Source organism: Nesoenas mayeri (genome assembly GCF_963082525.1).
Source record: "Nesoenas mayeri genome assembly, chromosome: 1".
NCBI lineage: Eukaryota > Metazoa > Chordata > Aves > Columbiformes > Columbidae > Nesoenas > Nesoenas mayeri.
The window spans coordinates 81,814,448-81,834,660 of record NC_137541.1 but is presented as its reverse complement, the minus strand read 5'-3'; the positions used below and the strand labels follow the sequence as shown (position 1 = coordinate 81,834,660).

Below are 20,213 nucleotides of genomic sequence, written 5' to 3'. Positions count from 1 at the left end.
ATTGCAGCACATCCAGAGACACTTGCAGAGAAAACACTTATCTGCCGTTTCTTTGAATTTATATTGCGCGCTGATACTGTCTTTGTAACTAATGGAGACAGAGGCAGTTCCAGGGGGCTGCTTATCTCAGACACCAAGTTAGAATGTTGTGAGTCTCCTCCTGGACTGCCTAGCTGCATTCACTTAACTGCAGGAGGCAGTAACACAGTTACTCTAGCTGAAGCTTAATTCAGACCGCCAGACCATTGACACAGTATGTATATTGTATTTCAACAATGTTGTTACTTCTTATAGTTACATTTGTCCCTATCATCTGCAGCTGTTAGGAATATTAACTTAAATTTAGCTCAGTGGCAAATCTAAACTGATTGTAAAGCTGCTCAATGGATACTAATTACAATATCTTCCAGAAGAATTTTAAGATGTGTGTGATCTAGCCACCTTTTGTCTATTCAGTCCACGAACTTTTGGATTATCAGGCTTTTAGAGCAGCTTTGCTTCCAATTTTGTAAGCAGAAAAAAAAAAATATGGCCAAAAAGAACTGTGACAGTAAATAAATACATTAATGGCCAAGGAACATCCAACTCTACATGTGAGTACATTTACAGAAAGAGCTCTAGAATACACGGGTAGAAGGAAACTGGTGTATCTGGATGGAGGTCTTACAATTGGTGAAGCAACAACCAGCAAATATATGATAGTCAGCCTGGAGTACTGAAAATGGTACTGTGCTGTGCTGAGGGACGTGAGTGCTGAGCAGTTTCCAGCATCTGGCACTGACTTGCTGGATGAGCTTGGGCTAGACTTTTACTTTTGTCCTTCCAACTGCATCTTGGGAATAATGACATGCCCTTCTTTGCTATGTGTTTTTAGACCCACGGCTTAAAACGCTACCCATAAGGTCACATTTGTTCATACAGGAGGGTAAGACACAGAAGCTCTACTCGACCTGACAGAAGGCAGGTTGTGTCTGTATGACAGAACAGAGCACATCACAAAAGGTCTAAGCAAATAGGCTTCAACCTGCAAGTCCACATGATGCAGTGCTGTAGGGATGTGTCCAGCACACTGTGTTAATGTATTTGTATTGAACTAGGACACATTCACTCAGTCACAGTGCTGTGGTCACACTGGGGTGATCTGCAACTCTACCAGCATCTCTGTTTTGTCTCACCTTGCAGAGACATCCTCTGTTGTCCAAATCATTAGATGCTGTCATTTAGATGTATGGTCTGCAGAGAGATACATAGCTTTTTCCCTACCAGTCACTCTCCAAGTCACAGATATGGGGCTTCCAGAAGACCAGAATATACCTATGGAAGTGGTCCCAGCAGGCTCACTGCTTCAGTCCTTTGAAGGAAAACTAACTCAATATGCAAGGGTGCAGGAAAGAAGACAATATGGCAGTGTGCTGGAAGGGATATTCACTAGCTCCTTCCTGACATGCCATCACCAAACTGTTAAGGAGACTGAGCACATTCTTCCACCCCCATCTTTACCCCACCACTGCTCAGCATTGAAAAATGCATCTGAGGGCATACATAGTACTACACATGGAAAAAAATTATCTGCACAGCAACATCTGAACATGAAGCTGTCGATATGGAAGTATTCAGCTTGCAATCTGCAGGTAATGCTGGTTCAGTGAGATGCTTCTTTTTTTTTTGTTTTTTTGTTTTTTTGTTTCTTTTTCCCCCCCTTTTCTTGATAAATTAATGGCTTTGCTCTGTTTAGATTAATTATTTCCCCTCCCCCCCCCCCCCCCCCCGTACTGTGGGATAACACTGCACAGACTTTCATTTATGGCAGGAAGTGCCTTTAGTTGTAGCCCTAGTTCAGATCATGCCTTCTGGGTGCTGATCTTTCACCACATTATACATACAAGATCTGCTATGTCATGGGCTTTAGAATCAAAACCCAAACTGGAGATGTAATGATGGCATTCACTTAATTTAGCTTGGAAGACTTTGTGTTGTGGCTCATCCTTCAGGAAGTGGAAAAGTCCATTTTGTTGTCAAAGCAGCACTTCAAGTTCTCCAAAATGGGCACCGTGACACAGCTGGAACCCTGGGCTTAGCTGCCTGTTCTTTGGCACAAAGTGCTGAATACTGTTTTGCAGCCCACATCACTGTTTTCAGTCTGCTTTCGCCTTCACACGCAATGAAGAACACACTGTCACACCCACAGAAGGGGTGTCAACTGCTGACAGAAGGGGTGTCAACTGCTGTTGTTATCACATTTACTCGGTACACGACTGTAACTGTAACTGTGCTAACGCCAGAACATTATTAAGCAATGTTACTCAGGCATGATGGTTGGAAGTGAAGAAGGTGTCCATGTGCAACCAGGAAGATATGTCAAGATGGGGAAGAGCACAAGCTTGCATTCATTTGCCTAACCCCACAGATCCACTGAAGCTCCAGACTGCCAAACTCTAAACGATGTGCAGAGGAATCCTAGACAACAACCCCACCATCTTTCCCTGACGCAGCAGTTGCTGCAAGAACATCTGAATTGCCAGATATCTCCATGCTCTGGCAAACGGTCTGAAAACTCATGTCTAAAAATCACTCCCTCCTGCTCCCTGACATGTGGCTGACTAATGAAGAGCAAGCCCTGCTGCTTCACTGGCCTCACAAGCGTTTGTGTACTGTAAACTAAGCCTATTAACCAGGTGGCTGGGGAAAAGAAGAGGGTGAAGCAAGGCTCTACGTGGTGAAGTCAAAAGACATGAAGTGATGATGGGTCCTGGGAGAAGTTAGGCCACATGGATACACAACCCAGACTACAGCTGTGACCTAGGCTTGTGAAGAAGCATTTTGATATTTGAGCAACATTTTTTCACAGGAGTAACAAACCAAAAAGACTATGACATCTGAATGATCAGATGTGAAAAGGTGACAATGGGTTATGGCCAGGCTGAACCAAGCTCTACTTCTGAAGCATTTATACTGCAAGAACCACTAGTAGACAACAGCATGTTGTCACAAGCAAAAGGTGTGTTCACATTCTAGAGATATTAATATAAAAATGCAGCTGTGACCCTGTAAAAGCAGAAGAATTCCATTTAGTTGCTTTATAAAATTTAACATTAGCCTACTAGCTTGTCTTCAGCATTCTATTAGATAATCTACAAGAAGAGTGTTATGGAGAAGCCAGAGGCAATCTCTTCTCAAAGGGGCACAGTGAAAGGACAAGAAGCAGCCCAGAGGTTGTGACCAGGCAGAAGGAAGAAATTTCTCCCTTTGTGAGGGTGGTGGAGCACTGCAACAGGTGCCCAGGGAGACCATGGGATCTCTGCCTGTGATGATTTCTAAAACTTGCCTGAGCAAAGTCCTCAGCAAATTGATCTAGCATTCCTGCTTTGACAGAAGTTGGACTAGAAGTCTTCAGAGGTCCCTTCCTCCCCAGATAACTCCATGATCCTGGGATATACAGGTTGACAATTCTGCTTAGCCCTGGAGACCTGATTACTTCCTCTGAGTAGAACTGCCACCTCCAGACACAAGGGCAGGAAAGAGGGGACTTTCCATTGTCTTTATGAGCAGAGGGTCATTTTGGCAACAAATACCTCTTTGTTCTATGATGGCCTTTTCCTACAACAGCCTGGATTTTCTTCTACTGAAAGTGCTATTGGCAGAGGGGTCAGTGCATCAGACTTAGTGATACACACCTGGGTATTAATAAATAAATCTAGAATTGGATGAAAGCGAATAAAATAATGAAAATACTTACAAAGCTGAAAGTATTAACACTAAAGATATTCCTCCTCAAATGAAAATTCTGTAGCAGTGCAATATCCTTTTTAAAAATAAGTAAAAATAATAGTTTTCCAGTAGGACAGAAAGAATTCAAGAAAAATGCCTTGCAAAGATTTCTACTCACCTATTTCTTCTTCAAATTAAAATTCACCTTCCTTTTCATTATCTGTCCCAGCAGCATCAGCATGTAGACTTCAAATAAAAAATGAGAATTGCTTATGGCTGTTTCATAAGTTTTCTCTGGAAAATAAGCCTGTCCATTTGCCATTTTCTTCAATCAAGTGAGAATTCTGCTAGGTCACAAAGGATGCAATTGCCTGATCTGCACTGAGATTAATTTTGTGTCTGAAAATGTGTTTTTTGGAGAGGCGAGGAGAGGCGAGGTGAGGAGAGGAGGAGAGGAGAGGTGAGGAGAGGAGAGGCGAGGCGAGGCGAGGCGAGGCGAGGCGAGGAAAGGAGAGGAGAGGAGAGGAGAGGAGAGGAGAGGAGAGGAGAGGAGAGGAGAGGAGAGGAGAGGAGAGGAGAGGAGAGGAGAGGAGAGGAGAGGAGAGGAGAGGAGGAGAGGCGAGGAGAGGCGAGGAGAGGCGAGGCGAGGCGAGGCGAGGCGCGGCGAGGCGAGGAGAGGCGAGGAGAGGAGAGGAGAGGAGAGGAGAGGAGAGGAGAGGAGAGGAGAGGAGAGGAGAGGCGAGGCGAGGCGGGGCGAGGCGAGGCGAGGCGAGGAGAGGAGAGGAGAGGAGAGGAGAGGAGAGGAGAGGAGAGGAGGAGAGGCAAGGAGAGGCGAGGAGAGGCGAGGCGGGGAGAGGCGAGGCGGGGAGAGGAGAGGAGAGGAGAGGAGAGGAGAGGAGAGGAGAGGAGAGGAGAGGAGAGGAGAGGAGAGGAGAGGAGAGGAGAGGAGAGGAGGAGAGGCGAGGAGAGGCGAGGAGAGGCGAGGCGAGGCGAGGCGAGGCGCGGCGAGGCGAGGAGAGGCGAGGAGAGGAGAGGAGAGGAGAGGAGAGGAGAGGAGAGGAGAGGAGAGGAGAGGCGAGGCGAGGCGGGGCGAGGCGAGGCGAGGCGAGGCGAGGAGAGGAGAGGAGAGGAGAGGAGAGGAGAGGAGAGGAGAGGAGAGGAGAGGAGAGGAGAGGAGAGGAGAGGAGAGGAGAGGAGAGGAGAGGAGAGGAGGAGAGGCAAGGAGAGGCGAGGAGAGGCGAGGCGGGGAGAGGCGAGGCGGGGAGAGGAGAGGCGGGGAGAGGAGAGGAGAGGAGAGGAGAGGAGAGGAGAGGAGAGGAGAGGAGAGGAGAGGAGAGGAGAGGAGAGGAGAGGAGAGGAGGAGAGGCGAGGAGAGGCGAGGCGAGGAGGGGCGAGGAGAGGAGAGGAGAGGAGAGGAGAGGAGAGGAGAGGAGAGGAGAGGAGAGGAGAGGAGAGGAGAGGAGGAGAGGAGGAGAGGCGAGGCGAGGCGAGGCGAGGCGAGGCGAGGCGAGGCGAGGCGAGGCGAGGAGAGGAGAGGAGAGGAGAGGAGAGGAGAGGAGAGGAGAGGAGAGGAGAGGAGAGGAGAGGAGAGGAGAGGAGAGGAGGAGAGGCGAGGAGAGGCGAGGAGAGGCGAGGCGAAGCGAGGCGAGGCGAGGAGAGGCGAGGAGAGGCGAGGCGAGGCGAGGCGAGGCGAGGCGAGGAGAGGAGAGGAGAAGAGAGGAGAGGAGAGACACTTTCTCTTAAAACAGAAACACAGTTTTTTTCCACTAGCTCAAAAAGACCCATGTTTACACCGACTATACACGATTATATCTTGGTGGTTTTGAATCATTTAGCAGAGAGTGATGTGAGAAAAGACTAAAAGACTGCTTAGGTGTATATGCAGTGATGGAAAGAGAGACTGAGAGTTCAAGCAACCCATTTGGCCTGCTAGGTCTCCTTCATGGACTAAAGTTTTTAAAAACCCCAAATAAGGAAAGTGGGGTTTGGGGTTTGTGCCTTTTTTTTTTTTTTTTTTTTTGGTAAAGGATGGTGAGAGGTTCAGGGGGAAGCAGTGGAAACTTATTCAATCAAAGGACAAGTTTTGTTTCACATTAGGATCAGTCATATGGCTGGTACGTAGGCTGCAATGAAACAAACCTTATCAGTATCCACTATCCAATTAACAGTGTCCACATCTACCTACTGATCACTTTGTGGCTGATGATAGAGCAAGAATGATTTAGATATGTTGTGTATAAATGGTACGTGAGCGGCACTTCTGAGTAATCTGTTCCATGACTATCAAAGGTTCTTTTTTTTTCCCTAAACCTTTTTGTTTCTGCACTTAACACTGTTACCGAGGTTGAAAGTAGGAAGGGAAAAGATCAGTAATATAAGATCACAAACCCAAACTTTTCTTCATTCTAATCTAGAGTGTTGTACATCCCATTGAATGTAAAAGAAAAGACCAACAGGCTATTTCACAGAATTAAAACATTATCTTCAGCTGACCTATGTTGATTCACAGTGCCTATCTATGTCAAACTGTAAAGGATATTTCTAAGCAGGAATAAAGCACAAAACCAATAGCATGGCTCTTAGCAGGAAATGTCAGAACTGTGCAAGAACAGGACTTTGTGTTTGTGTGCTCTGAAATGTATTTTTAGGTTTTAGAAGGGCTTTAAGTTTTAATTCAAATCTGTGTTGTGGGTATTTTTTTGGTGTTTGGTTTTTTTGTTTGTTTTGTTTTGGGTTTTTGTTTGTTTGTTTGTTTGTTTTTCAAAATAGAAGACAAAAACACCGTCATTAAAATGTCCCACAGCAACACATGAGTCATGAACAAGGAGTTAAAGGCAACTCGGGCTTTCTGCCTGTGGAGTTGGTGGATCAAGTAGGGGATAGCTCCAGCAACTTAGAAACAACAGCCCTGGTCCTCATAAGTACTGTTAAAGTATTGAAACATTCTTTTAAAATACATTGATCATATTACTTTTACTTTTATTCTGAGTCAAATTTAGTGCATAATTTATACCATCTAAATTCAGTTGTTAAACTATCGTAGTACTTAGTGAATGGAGCATGTTAGAATTTGAGTTACATTTTTATAGCTTCAACTATGGTTGCAGTTACATTAGCATCAAAACATCTTATATTGACGTATAGATCTTGTTTGTCTTCCTTTTAGGTGAATAGGCTATGTAAGATCATGCACGTGAGCATAATAAATGCACAACACAGATTGTACTGCTTTATCTATTCTTATGAGAACCAGCAAAGCTTTTTTTACCTAAGTCCATTTTGAGATACTCCTTAGAAATTTTGCCCTGCTTTGTCTGAAAAATATTTTGTGTGTTCATACTTTTTTTTTTTTTTTTTAATCTACATTTTCTCCTGTAGGGCAAGAGATCATACAAGAAGAGACAGAATGGTGGCTGAAAATAGGCTTTGAAGCTGTATTGAAAGAAGTAACTTCCTTCCTTTTATTTGTTTCTCAGCCCTTCTCAGAGCCATAGCACAGTGTATGTGTACTTCTGAAGGCAGGCAAAGCTAATACAGGATGCAACCCACTGCATTAAACCAACTCTTTCCATAACCCAGAGGGACTTGCTCATCGATGGCAGGTGATATCATGTATGCGGACGTGGCAATGCTACCCAGGGAAAGACGAGATGTTCCTTCTCGGACACCAGTTCCAGGTACAACATCTAATCAGCTGTTGGACGTACACTGTTTCCTCTCATGTGCTCTTTCGCTCTTTCATTTTAAAAAGTGTTCCTGGATAATACTAGAAGAGTGCTATAAAATGTTGCATGCAGAAGTCATGGGAAGGTAATGGTAGAAGAGATCCCCATGAGACCCAAATCAGAAAAGCTAATCTTCAGTTAGTATTGCTACAGAGTAGTGTCACATTTCTGGCCCCTTGTTTTAAGTAACAGAATGAGGAATAAAATATTGCTCAGTTTTGAATAATGGGCATAATATTTTTTCTTTTTTCTTTCCTTTTTTTTTTTTTTTTTTAATTGTTGATATTTATATTAACAACATGATCAAAAACCTGTTAGAATATACTCTACCAAATTACTTCCTAGTCCAAAAATCAGACTGATACATTTTACGGTATCTTCATGGAAATTAACTAGTAAATCAGAAAACTATTGGCAGTTGAAGGTACCATCACTGTCACTGAAGGAAGTACTGAATGACTCCTGAAACCTTCCTGCTCTTCTACTTCATTTTTCCAGTAGCGATTTTCCTAGAACCACACTATCAATCAATAATCACTTCATGTATTTGTAACAAAAGACAAAAGATTAAGTCAATATTCAGGGTAAGGAGATTATTTACACCACTTTTAAAAAGAAACTAGATTTCCATTACTTGGAAAAAATGTAATCCATTCATGAAAAGATTTTGCCAAAATTCTGGATCACAGCTAATATGAAAGATGTCTTCTCACTATGAGCAAATAGAAGATGCTTGTGGTCAGAGCAAGGTCATACTTTCAGGCTTTCAATGTTCATTAGTATTTAATGTATTTAGTTACTTAAGGAAACTATAGCAAGAAAACTAGTAAGAAACTAGTAAGAAAACTATCTTTTTGGAAGACGCTGTTTTGTTTACAATGTAGATTAATAGTGGTGACAATGGTGCTCTGAATGCACTTAAGTGGCAGAAAAAAACCCCTATTTTTTGGTATTCTTACAAAACTGTTATCTAAAAAATAAAAATTAGTTCACTTTATTATATATCAAAAAGAAAACACTACCTTACACTGTATGTTGATACATATTGTTGGTACTGCTGTAACATGTACACCACCACAGAGGATTCACCTAGAATTTTATCTTGTTTTTAAGGTATACAATTTATTTGCAAAGGGAGCTAGGCATCAAATCTTGATTTGAAGACATCCAGAAATATCCCTTGATCGCACTGTCTAAAGTAAAAGCTTGAATTTGAATAGGCCAGGCTTTAATTTCCAATGAAATTTCTCATTAATATCTAGATAGTTCTTGTTAAACCTTAGTCTAATAGATTTTAGCACTGAATATTTTCTTACATTAAGTTGTTAGCCACAGTAGTCAAGTAAATTCTCAGTGTTCTTTTCCCTTTAAATCTCTTACTTTAATTAACTTTTTGAAGAACTCTAATTATTTTTTGTGGATCTTTTTCTGTCCCTTCTCCAGTGTTTCCATCTGTTTAAAAATATGGTTACCAATGATGCACCCAGTATTACAAGAAGTCTCAGTTATACTGCAGCAAAAATCTCTTACATAATCTTCATTGTTTATAACTCACAGGATCATCTTCCCCCAAACAAATATTGTTTGACTGGGCATAAACTTACAGGTCTGTCATTATGACTGTCTTTATTTATTGTTTTGCTAACCATTCTGTTATTTTCAGATTTTATTAGCAATTAGCAATTACTTTTCTAATCACTTTCACACAAATGGCAAAAACAACAAACAGTATTAGGCAATATTGGACCTCATATCAGCTTAGAATATGGTAGAAATATCTCCCTGATGACAATGACTTCTCTGCTTTCTTTGTTAACATATACTACTATAGGTTTTATTGCTACTAAAATCAAGAAGAATTTGAGCCATATTGTAACACTTTAAAAATTCAAATTAACAATTTCAGTTGCTTGTTCCTTCCTTGAAGTTTTAACACTTTGACTGAAATTCACACATACTCATCCAGGTGGTGAGTGTTATTTTATTCCAAGAATTTCTTCAAAAACACAATACTTTTACCACAGGTGAAAGGTGACATGCACCTTGAGCAATGTTCACGAAACAGACTTAAGCTCAGTGTAAGTATAGCAATGATTAGCATTTAGGTTCCTCAGTGCATAGCAACCCTCGCCGGGATGCCCTGCATTTCTTTACAGCTAACGGAGCAGAATCTGGGATCCACAAAATCCAGCACGGTGAGCTAGGAACTGCCTAAAGTAGCTGATAGGGTAGAGCAAGGATGCTAGGTCAGTCGTTTCTGGGAGTTAGATTGTTTCCTGCAAACTGGAAGGAGGTCTCTCCTACATGGGCTGGGCTCAAGGCTGCTTCGGGCAGGACACCTTCTACATACCAAACACACTTACAGCATGTTCCACTCATTATTGGGCATTAAGAGGTTTCAAGGCTTCCCTCAGTTTGGAGCAGGAATTCAAAGCTGATTCTCAAAGTGAGGGTCTCAGCTTCAAGCTGAAGTACCTGTGGGACGCTCTGTGGCAAGCACCACAAGCTCTCCCTTTGGCACTACCCAGACCTTGTGACACATTGAAATGTCCGCTGGAGGATGCATCCCTCCCTTCACCAGATTTTATGTCAGTCTTGCTCTAGGCTAGGAATGCCTGACTATCTTGCAGAAAAAGAAGCAGTGTCAAGATGGGCATGAAGGAAAGCACTGGAGGGCTAAAACTCTCACTGCAGGGGAGGGAGAGTTGTGTTTAATCACCACTGCGAATTTGGCAGTTGAATGCTCTGAGGATGAGATTCCCAAATTTCAGGCAAGAGTTCAAACCACTAGGCTATGGGCAAGTGGAACATGCCCACCTCCTGGCTGCATTTTGTGCAAGGATTCCATTTACTCGAGTAGATACCAAAAGACACAAGTGGGTGGCATAGCTAATTTGCCCTGTTCAAGTCTATCTGCTGTCAAGATTTGGTGCACATAAACGGTAAACATGTAGGGAGCTGAACTTCTGCCAAGGTCTGTGGTAGCTGAGTAGATGTTTTAAATATGTAAAATTTGGATTTTTTTTTTTTTTTAGCTTTTCTTTACCTGTGAGAATGGGATTTGGTTTCATCAAATTATGCAGTTTCTTGGAGTTCTCACAAACACTGTTCTTATCTCAAAGCGTATTCATTGTATTTTATGAGGATAGAGAAAAAGATATAAAAATCAATGGTGGCACAGTTGGAAAGAATATAAAAGTTTGCAGTCTAATAATAGGGAAAGTTCAGTCATTGAAAACTATTCGGGTAAAATTGATAGACTGGACAAAGTGTGTTAAATAACGTGTAATGCAACATAACAATAAAAAAATGTCTGTAGCTCTAAGTTTGGCAGGCTGCACTCATAAAGCGATTTAAATGATTTTTTTGTGATCCTCTTCCAACTGGAAAGTGAACAACATGTTGTTGCACAACCAGTTGGGACTCCAGCTGTCAGTCAGGTGCTCTGAATTACAAGATTCTTGAATGCTCTAGCAGGAGTTGAGGAAGAGTTATCAGGTGGTACTCTCTGTGTACATGCTTTGGTGGGCTAGCAGGTGCTATTATGGTGCATGTACTCCAAAACAAATGTTCAAAAGTAGAAAAGTGTTCCAAAACTACAAGCGAGGGTAAATAGAGCCTGAAAATGCATTTTCTAATGAAAGATTCAGACAGTTTTAGCTTCCTAGTTTACTCAAGAATAATTAGCGAGTCACCTGATTATAGTTCATAAATTATTACATGCAAGATTTTTCCTCTAGGAAAACAAAAGAAAACCACCACGAACACACCAAAACCCCCAACAAACAACAAAAAGCAACACCAAATAAAAAACAAGAAGAGTTCAACTCCATCATTGAACTAGCTTACAAGCAGTTGTAGGCTGCCATTAGTTTGCCCCTTAGCTTCTTGTTCCCCTACTTATCCTCCTTGGTCCCTCCAGGTCCTGACCATCTTATTATCCACCCTCTGCTGGACCCTCTCCATCTTCCCTCAGACCCCCCTGAATGGGATAGCCCACATCTGGACATAATGTTCCAGGTGTGGCTGCAGCAGCAGCATGTGGAGCAGCACAGAAACTTCTCCTGCTCTCCTAATGCAGCCCCGCTGGTGGCTTGCATGAGCTGTGATGATGATAAGGAGTCACCATGGGCTCATTCAACCTGGTGTCCAGCTGATCGCAAGAGCACAGTGACTGTAAGCCTAAATCTTTGTAGTGAGTGACCTGACAGAAGCACTCTCTATCTGCACATTCGCCAAGCAGAAGCTTCCAGTAAGCAGAGCTGCCTTTCTGCACTTGACAATTTGCATATAGAAATTAAATGAAATTTCAGTTTTAGTAAGTGACACAGATCTCCATTGACTACCAGGGCTCCTTGTTGCTAAACTAGGTAGGGGTGTGAAAGAGTCCAGCAAAATTAAGGTTACGTGTTATTTTAAAACCACTTGCTGATTTCTGAGGACTTCACATTCAAATTATCATATGCCAATACACGCTGTAATAGAAGTAATTATTTTTTAAAAATATTCAGCTGCATGGATAATATTTTTTTTCATACAGTCTGAGAGGTATTCTTTAAAGGAATAGATCTACATTTGAGAAAGAAAATATTTAGTAATAGTACCAGAGTTTCTAAAGTATGTATTTGAGAAATGTCTCCATTTATAAGGCTAGTGTATTTAAAAGTCCTGACTCTTCTTTGGAAAATATTTACATTCTAAGAACAAAAACATTTATGAGCACTTCTTTTTGAGAACAGTTAATTATCTATGCAATTAAATATAGTTTACAAATTTTCTGTAGTTCATTGAACTAATAAATTGCAATAAAGCAAGCATTGAAGTGTATTAGGTCATGTTCTCTAATGCATAGAACATCTTAGCTGTATGAATAAAACTTATTTGCCAATCAGGTGCTCAGTATTTTTATTACTGTAAAACCTTTCCACATTTCAACAGTTCGCATATCAAATGCAACCTTATTTTAGCATTAGGCTCTCTTCTTCTTCCAAGTTCTTTCTTGATCAGTGAAATTCAATGCAACACAAATGGCTTACTTCTTTCTAAAAGCCTCAGTGATCATGAAATAAGGCACAGAAGCTTATTCTTGATTCAGACTGAAAAAGTCTCACCATTTATGGAAAGAAGATCAGCCTACCAAAGTTCCAAATATTTTCTAGCCAGTAGCTCTACAAAATATCCAGCTAAAACAAAACTGAAAATGTGATCAGAAAGAATCCATGTGCATCTAACTGACACCACGCTATTTTAATGGCTTTGTTGTTGTTGTTGTTGTTGTTGTTTTGACAATGTGCAACTGTAACGGATGTCTTCAACAACCATCAGGTCTCTTCCTCTGCTGTTACAGACACCACATGATATCCTGGCATAAACATTCACAAGGGAGGAATGCCTCAAGGAATCACCTTGCTGCAGAAGCATTTCTCTGAGTGGCAGTTTTCCCTTTGGGGGTCTCCTTGTTTGACAAAGCGCTCACGACTCTGGTGCCCTTAAGCCCCTATGATATTCCCTGAGATGGCTTAGTACCAAATGGGACGCTTCCTATGGATAGTACCCAGGTCTTACCCATCCTTCAGTCTGTCTGTCTGCCTCCTGGTCCAGCAACACAGGACTCAAGTAGTTCGAACAAAGATTATGGAGGAGGCTCTTAGTTACTTCCTGACAGCAGCAGGAAGTAATAAGTCATCTTCTTGCCTGTTGTTTCTCTCTCTCAAAAAAAAGCTGAACTAGCAGCTCTGGAAAGACATGCCCCTTTTATAGAGACGCAGTGTTCTATGTAATTCTTTATTGTTTCTCCGCTTAATGGCTTGCAAAACCACAAATGTCAGCATTTCCCTACTCCTTACAGGAAACACAATCACATACGCTGAGCTGTGCATGAAGCCGAAACCCAAAGGGACCAGCAGATCAGAGACTTCTGCTTCTGGTAGTGTGCTATTTTGTTTGGTTCTTGGTTACTAATTATAGATCTAGTGTTTCCTATTACCCAACAGTAAAACCTATTATCAAGAGTCTCTATGTACAATCTCTCAATAAAGAACGGATTTATCTTTTTTTTTTTCCTGTGTTCTCAGATTATATACTTTCCTTGTAAAAATAATATTGAAAGAGATTTTTTAAAATATTTTTTTAAATACCTTTGTGCCCTACATTGAAAAATTAGCAAAGGAAATAAATTTCCACATTTTTTTAAGGAATCTTCCTGTAAGTGTTTCTGCAGGAACAGTCACAGAGACACATTTGGCTTTGGAAGTAGTGTAATAGCCACCTCTCTATGTGCAGCTAGTGTACTGATGATTGCCACCTTCTCTGTGCTGAAGGACACATGCCAAACAAGGTCAGGCCCACAGAACTCTATGAGCTGTAAGGGAACATTACAAAATACATCTAAGGCAACTGGAGAATGAGGAAGTTGCTCATCTCATGCAGGCAAGGTCAGGAAAAGAGCAGTTACGAAAGTGCAACTCTGTGGCTTGCGGAAAGGGCACTTTGACCCCAAATTTCCTTGAGCCCTGCCTGTACCTGAGTGTTGCACACCCACAAGCTGCTGAATGGCAAACGGCTGGAGAAGTGCTTGGTCAGAGGTGCTTCACTGTGCTATGGTGTCAGTATGGGATTTTTTGCCGCCATCCCCGACACTTTCCCTGAATTGCTCTGCAGTTTCTTGCAGGCTGTGGGTGAGTAGGTGGGAGGAGGCAACGCTTGAAAATATTAACTCAATGGAGAAAGAGAGGATTCATAACGGAATGATTAATTGAAAATCACTTGCTCTATCTGAGAAAATGATTTCACTTTCATATATGGAAAGCGGATGAGAATTTTTAATAGGCAAGATGTTCCCGCCTACTTCAAACAGCAGACTGATTTTAGACAGATTATTTCTCTGTTGTTGCCGTGTAAGAAACTGGCATATGTAAAATCAGGGTTAATTTTGATAGTGTAAAAACCTGAAGCTGCTCTTCCTCCCACCTCTCTCCAGGCTGCCAACATGGGTGCTCAGCCTGGTTCTACGTGGCGCTGGTCCTGGGAGTCCTTGTGCTGGTTCTGTTGGGCATCACAGCTGTGCTCACCAAGCAATGTGAGTAGATCCTGCCATCTGCCTCATCTCTTCGTTGTAGAGATGGTTAACGCTCACAAGTAGAGTGATGCCAAAATAAAAATTCCCTTAGTGTTGCATTAGAAGTATCAAGTTATACACAAGTACAGGAAAATAAATGTAGTGCTCCAAAGAGAACATTTGCTACCTGTCATTTAACATATTTAGTGCAGATGAAGGGGAGTTGCTGGAGTTTACCTTGTCATCAGTGATGCTGAAAGGCTTTAGACGCAGATTTCAAGTCATTATGACAATCAAAACATTTGGCCTTCCTATCCATGATGCTACTTTGAATTTCACTTGCTTTGTAGGTTTGAACAAATAAAATAAAAATCAGACTTCAGATGACTTAATTTAATCAGACTTCCCTGGTACTAGTAATATCATAAGCCACAGCATGCTCCGGTTGTATAAGAACTGTTACAGAGAAGATAGTCACAGAATCATTCCCTAAGAGGAAATAGTCTTGAAAAACCTCAGAAAAAACATGTACAACCCAACTCTCCCTAAAATCTCACCAAAATATTGCGTATTCTTTATGTATTCCGCTATCAAAAATGACAAACTTATTTTCTTTTCCTGTACGGTTCAGAGTATTCAGCAGCTACACACTTTGCCAGACAGTTATTGAGTATGCTCATAACTGAGTGTGTATACCCCCCAATGTATACACACACATATATATATCCTCATATTCACAGTATAGCACTGGATTGCATTACCTTGACCCTGTTGTTAGCCATAATCTCTCCCTTTTCTTTCTTTTTTTTTTTATTTTTTTTTTTTTTTCCATTCAAGTTTTGAAGGGCAGTGCAAGAAAATCAGAAAGTTTGTCCCAGTATGGTCTAAACAGCACTGGCAATCACATTTCTTCAGAGAAGACTGTCTTGGGGGTGCTCCTGAAATGGCTCATGGAGGAACTGTGTGAAGATGGACAGGGTGAGGAAAGTTAGTCCTTTCACAACATAGTGGACATGCTGTGTGCACTCTTTCTGTTGTCTCCATTCCCATTTCTGTGAGACCCTGCAGTTTATGGGAACTCACTGGTACCAGCCAGAGACCATGGTGTTCCTGCATAGAAATTATGACAGGACCTAACCTAACATTTTAGTGACGACAGTTTTGTTCTTCTTTTGGCATAAATAGTTTCCAGTACTTTCTTTATATTTCTTTCTGCCAGGAGTTGCTGTCAGAAATGCCATATATTGTAGATCATCCCCTTGTCTTGGAGAATACTTCCATACAATAATTGCTCACAAAGAGTGGGAAGGAATGTAGCTTTCCTATGCTTTTGCAAGGATCAGGCAAAGGACCCTAGTCTTTCTATGGTGAATCTATTATTTGTTGGCAAGTACTAATGCTTTTCTAGGGATTGATTGCAATGCTGTTACTTTGAAATATTAGAAGAATCCAAGACAGAAAAGGCAGGGCATGTTCTTCCCAGATGCTCTGAGTGAAATGGGAAGTAGTCTTGGGAATAGCAGGGTTCCCCTTATTTAACACAGTTCCTTCTCCAGCTCCATGGATGTAATTTGAATGTCATTTAAGTAGCTGTGCTTTCCAGCTACATCATGTATTAAATCTACACACTCCACATCATGTCACATCACACAGTGTTTTCTCACGTGAGCTGCATGTAGGAGGAGGAAAAATGTCTCCACAGCCCTCTAGGTCATTCTGGTGCTCTCCACAAGGCAGGTGCCTGGGGAGGTGGGGAGCCCAAGGATGTGCAGCAGGAGTGTCGAAGTGCAAGGGAGTGGGAAGCTGAGAAGTGGCACTAGAGCCTTCAAACCTCTCTCAATACCCAGTGGATATGTGCCTGGAGGTGGCGAATGCTACAGGGCAACTGGAACAAGTCACAGTAGGAGCTAAGCATTCCCTTTCTACCCACAGGAACAACATGTGAGCTATGTCCTCCAGGGTGGCAACTACACAGGGGGAGGTGCTACTACTTCTCCGAAGAGGCTGTAAGCTGGGATGACAGCCAGAGAAACTGTCTGGCCAGAAAATCACAGCTTCTTGTCATTGAAGATGAAATTGAGATGGTGAGTCTTGCAGCAGCCCTAAAATTGTGCAACAGGCATCTGCCTTAATGAAACATATCACCACATGAACATGGCCCATATGTCCCGAGTACATGCAGGCAAGCAAGAGCCCTATCAAGTGCAGAGCATCTGACTCTATGGCCTTTGGAGAGGGTCAACAGAGTAGTCCTGAAGAGATGCAAGTGTGGAAGCCACAGTAGTTTTGATTGGGAATAGGAAATGCTGGGGACTTTCCATGTATTTCCATTACTTGGCTCTGGGAGGAGAAGTGTGATTCAAATGCTAAATGGAAATTCAAACAGAGAAACCTCACTCTCATTTTTGTTCGGGAAAATGAATAGCAAGGTATCGCTGAATGGCTCTTCTGAGAAATTCATACTTCCCTAAGGAATGGGTCTTTTACCTTAAAGACCAGGCTTTGCAACCTGGCTCATTAGAGTGAGGAGCTTCAGTGAGGATTTTTTTGATAGCTGACAGGAAGCTATTTAGGCTGAGCACCAGCCTTAATCAAAATTCTGTGGTGGGTCACATGTACACAGGCTGTTGTAATGGGCTGTTTTGCCATGGCTGGATCCCTGCCCTTTCTCTCCATGTAAGAGACTACATGAAAAGCTGTGTATGAAATGGGAAAGTGACCTGAGCACAGCAGAAAAGCTCTGCTGTTGGGTAATATGCTTCTACTTGTTCCACAGGAATTCATAGACAATAAGGAGAAAGATACCAAATATATCTGGATTGGGTTGAAGACTCGAGCCACAAAGAAACAGAGGAGTTCAGTTGAAGATCCCAGAGCAAAAGAAAACAGGTGATGATTTGTGGGGGGATGTGTTTTCAGCAAAAGCTAAGGTGTGGTACTCCACATGTAAATAAAACTCTCAATCAAGCTAATTTCCCAAAGCACAGATCTAGTCCTGAAGCCTCAGGCACCTATTCAGGGTCTATTTCATGGCTAGTTCCAGGTTAACTGCTTCCTGCTGGACACCTTTGGAAACAGGCTTGTTTTCTGCCTTCAAGACCAACCACAGTCACAGTCCATGTGTATAATAATGCACTTCTCCCATTGAAAGTGCTGTCAACACACTCTCTAAGTGTACAGACCATGTATAAAACCTTTGTTGAATGTGATGCCTTTCGCATAGTGTAGGTGCTGGGATCCACACAGCAAAGCAGTCTTTCCCCTCACTTTCACCATATACAGTTCAGCACCATGGCTGCACATGGAAGTTTTCTCATGCTTCTTACGCTAATGTTCATGAGCATCGATCCCTCAGCAGCCAGCAGACTCTGTGCATGGCTGTTGATGAATTGTGCTTCACTGAGTTATCAAATGGGCATCACCCAAACCCCTCACTCCAGATATTATCAATATTTTTATCTAGTACTGAGTTTAAAGCTGACAAGTCCTTGCATTCCTTTTGTTCTCTCACCAGGATAGCTACAAATACAATAGAGACTGACAAGAGCTGTGCTGTTTACAGAAGAAAAAACATCATCCAAGAAGATAACTGCCGGACTTTAAAGAAGTGGATCTGTAAGAAGAATGCAACTTTGTTGGTGCTCTGAGTCAAATTGTCAGGCAACAGGCAGAGCTTTTTGTCAGAAGACCCATTTTACCAATAAAACAACATGTGATGTAAATAGTTTTATGAGACTTACATAGAAATTTACATTTCACTGTTCTGGGCTCCCTAAGACTTTGTCTGATGCAAACAGGGAACTCAGAAGTTACCATGTATCAGTGTGAAGGTCATGCAACAGGACTGCAAGTCAGCACATGTGGACTTGGGGGTGCTGAGCCTTCCCACGGACAAGAGGATGAGCACTGTGCACACAAACTGTGACGGGCAGAAAAGATGCCACCTGCAGGGGCTGAGGAGCATGTTTGGAGCCCACTGCTGTTGTACATATCCCTGAAGCACTGCTGCTGAGCTGAAGGAACTTTTTACTTGAATTTTGTTATTTTAGTGTCTTCTGAAGTTTGTGGGTTTTTTCCTTACAGTCTTATTGCAACTACAGAGGCCACTTGAGAGCTGTTAAAAATATGTTATGAGACAGTGTCTTACACTTACTCAGAGCTAACCTACATGGCTGCTGGTTATGCAGATACCAGAGCAAGCATGAAGTGACTCATAACACTTGTCTCCCATGTTCTTCTGTTGCTGAAACTTGGGATATAAAAGAAAGCTCTTAGCTAAGGAAGGGGCTTGGATTGTAAGACAAAATTGTATTGCAAGGAAATGAAGATGATAGCCTGCCTTTCCACCTCTTTTTGTCCCTTCACTTTGCAGATTCTTTAATGTGGAACCATAGGTGCTGCCTGAAAGGTATGATGACAAGGTACTGAAACTAATGCCTGTGATATTATTCTCTGTATGCACTCTGTAAATACATTATTTGGGCATTCAAATATCATGTAAACACACTATTTCTGGATCTAGAATACAAAAATCCTAAGAGCAGTCTGAGTTAGTGCCTTTATTAGATTCATATATTTAAAAAAAAATGAAGAAATGTAATGATTTTTAAGAAACCAGACACGCCATTTGTTTAGACTTAAAAACACCTTAGTCTAATAAAGATAGGAACTCCTCTAGACCTGTAGCTAGCATGTGTCGTTCAAATCAGTGACCAAAGCAAAGCAAATGTTTGCAGCATTGTTGAGCTATTTCCAGTTGACTTGTGTTGCAAAAGTGAGGAAAGCAAGTAATGTGTAAACAGGGAAATTAAAAAAAATAACCTAGATGACAAGGGCAGTGAAGACATAATAAAAATGTTTTCCTCCTGTTTGCAAATCACATACCTCCTCTTGGGTATTGCCAGGCCTGGGAATGTTCTAATAGGCCTTAGGGGTCCTCACCAGCCTCTGCTCCTGAGACTCACTGGGGTCTTCAGCTTCTGCCTGAGCTCTGTCAGAGAGGTGTCTGCCTCCAGCCTCATCCCATCTCCTGGATGGGACATCTGAGTCCTACCTACATGACAGGTCAGAAAATTCAACTGGTAACTGAAATAAGTTTTTATTTCAGTAAAGTTTCAAACACCTCTGATGCAAAAGTGGGTACTCAAAAAGCTCAAAAGTTAGTCCCCTTTCTGAACTTCGAATCTCTAGTCTCGTATTCTCAGACTGTGGGGCAAAGCATTGGAGGCACTCTCACACCTACATACTGCTGTCCTGCAAAGGTGTAAAATTACTTCTCTATGCTTACAAACAGGGTTGCTCAAGTAACTTTTCATTTTAAGCACCACAATTCGATTTCAGGCAGAACCTCTTCACGTGAGATCTTGGTGCAAAGTGCCATAGCTTTAACATGCACATGACTGCAGCTGTGGAACAAAATGTTCATGAGCAATATGGTAACACCAAACAACAGCCCTCCACCTACGGACTCTGATGGCTAACACCTCACTTAATTATGGACAGATAGTGATGCCAGGAAGGCAGTACATGTTTCTAAGTGAAAGTTGTAAAGGCATAGAGAACTTCCGCAGAAAGAGACACCAACCACGTGATGAAGCCTGCTGCATTACACAGACACAGCACAATGGCTCTTCAGGATGACTCTGGGCCAACAGACTAAAAAGTGAACCATGCCTTCATTGTGTCTGACTTCCTTTCAAATGAAAAAACAACACAGATTTACC

At 42.0% G+C, this 20,213-nt stretch overlaps 1 protein-coding gene across 1 annotated transcript; it reads left to right on the top strand.

Moving 5' to 3' along the window:
• Positions 1 to 6,250: 6,250 nt before the first annotated feature.
• On the top strand, positions 6,251 to 18,137 carry LOC308043441 (killer cell lectin-like receptor subfamily G member 1; the record flags this gene model as incomplete). Its single annotated transcript, XM_080349550.1, has 7 exons — positions 6,251 to 7,385; positions 13,282 to 13,359; positions 14,413 to 14,511; positions 15,328 to 15,468; positions 16,423 to 16,574; positions 17,267 to 17,379; positions 18,005 to 18,137. Exons 1-7 carry the CDS (start codon positions 7,304 to 7,306, stop codon positions 18,135 to 18,137), a joined length of 798 nt encoding a protein of 265 aa, XP_080205676.1. The 5' UTR covers positions 6,251 to 7,303.
• Positions 18,138 to 20,213: the final 2,076 nt, after the last annotated feature.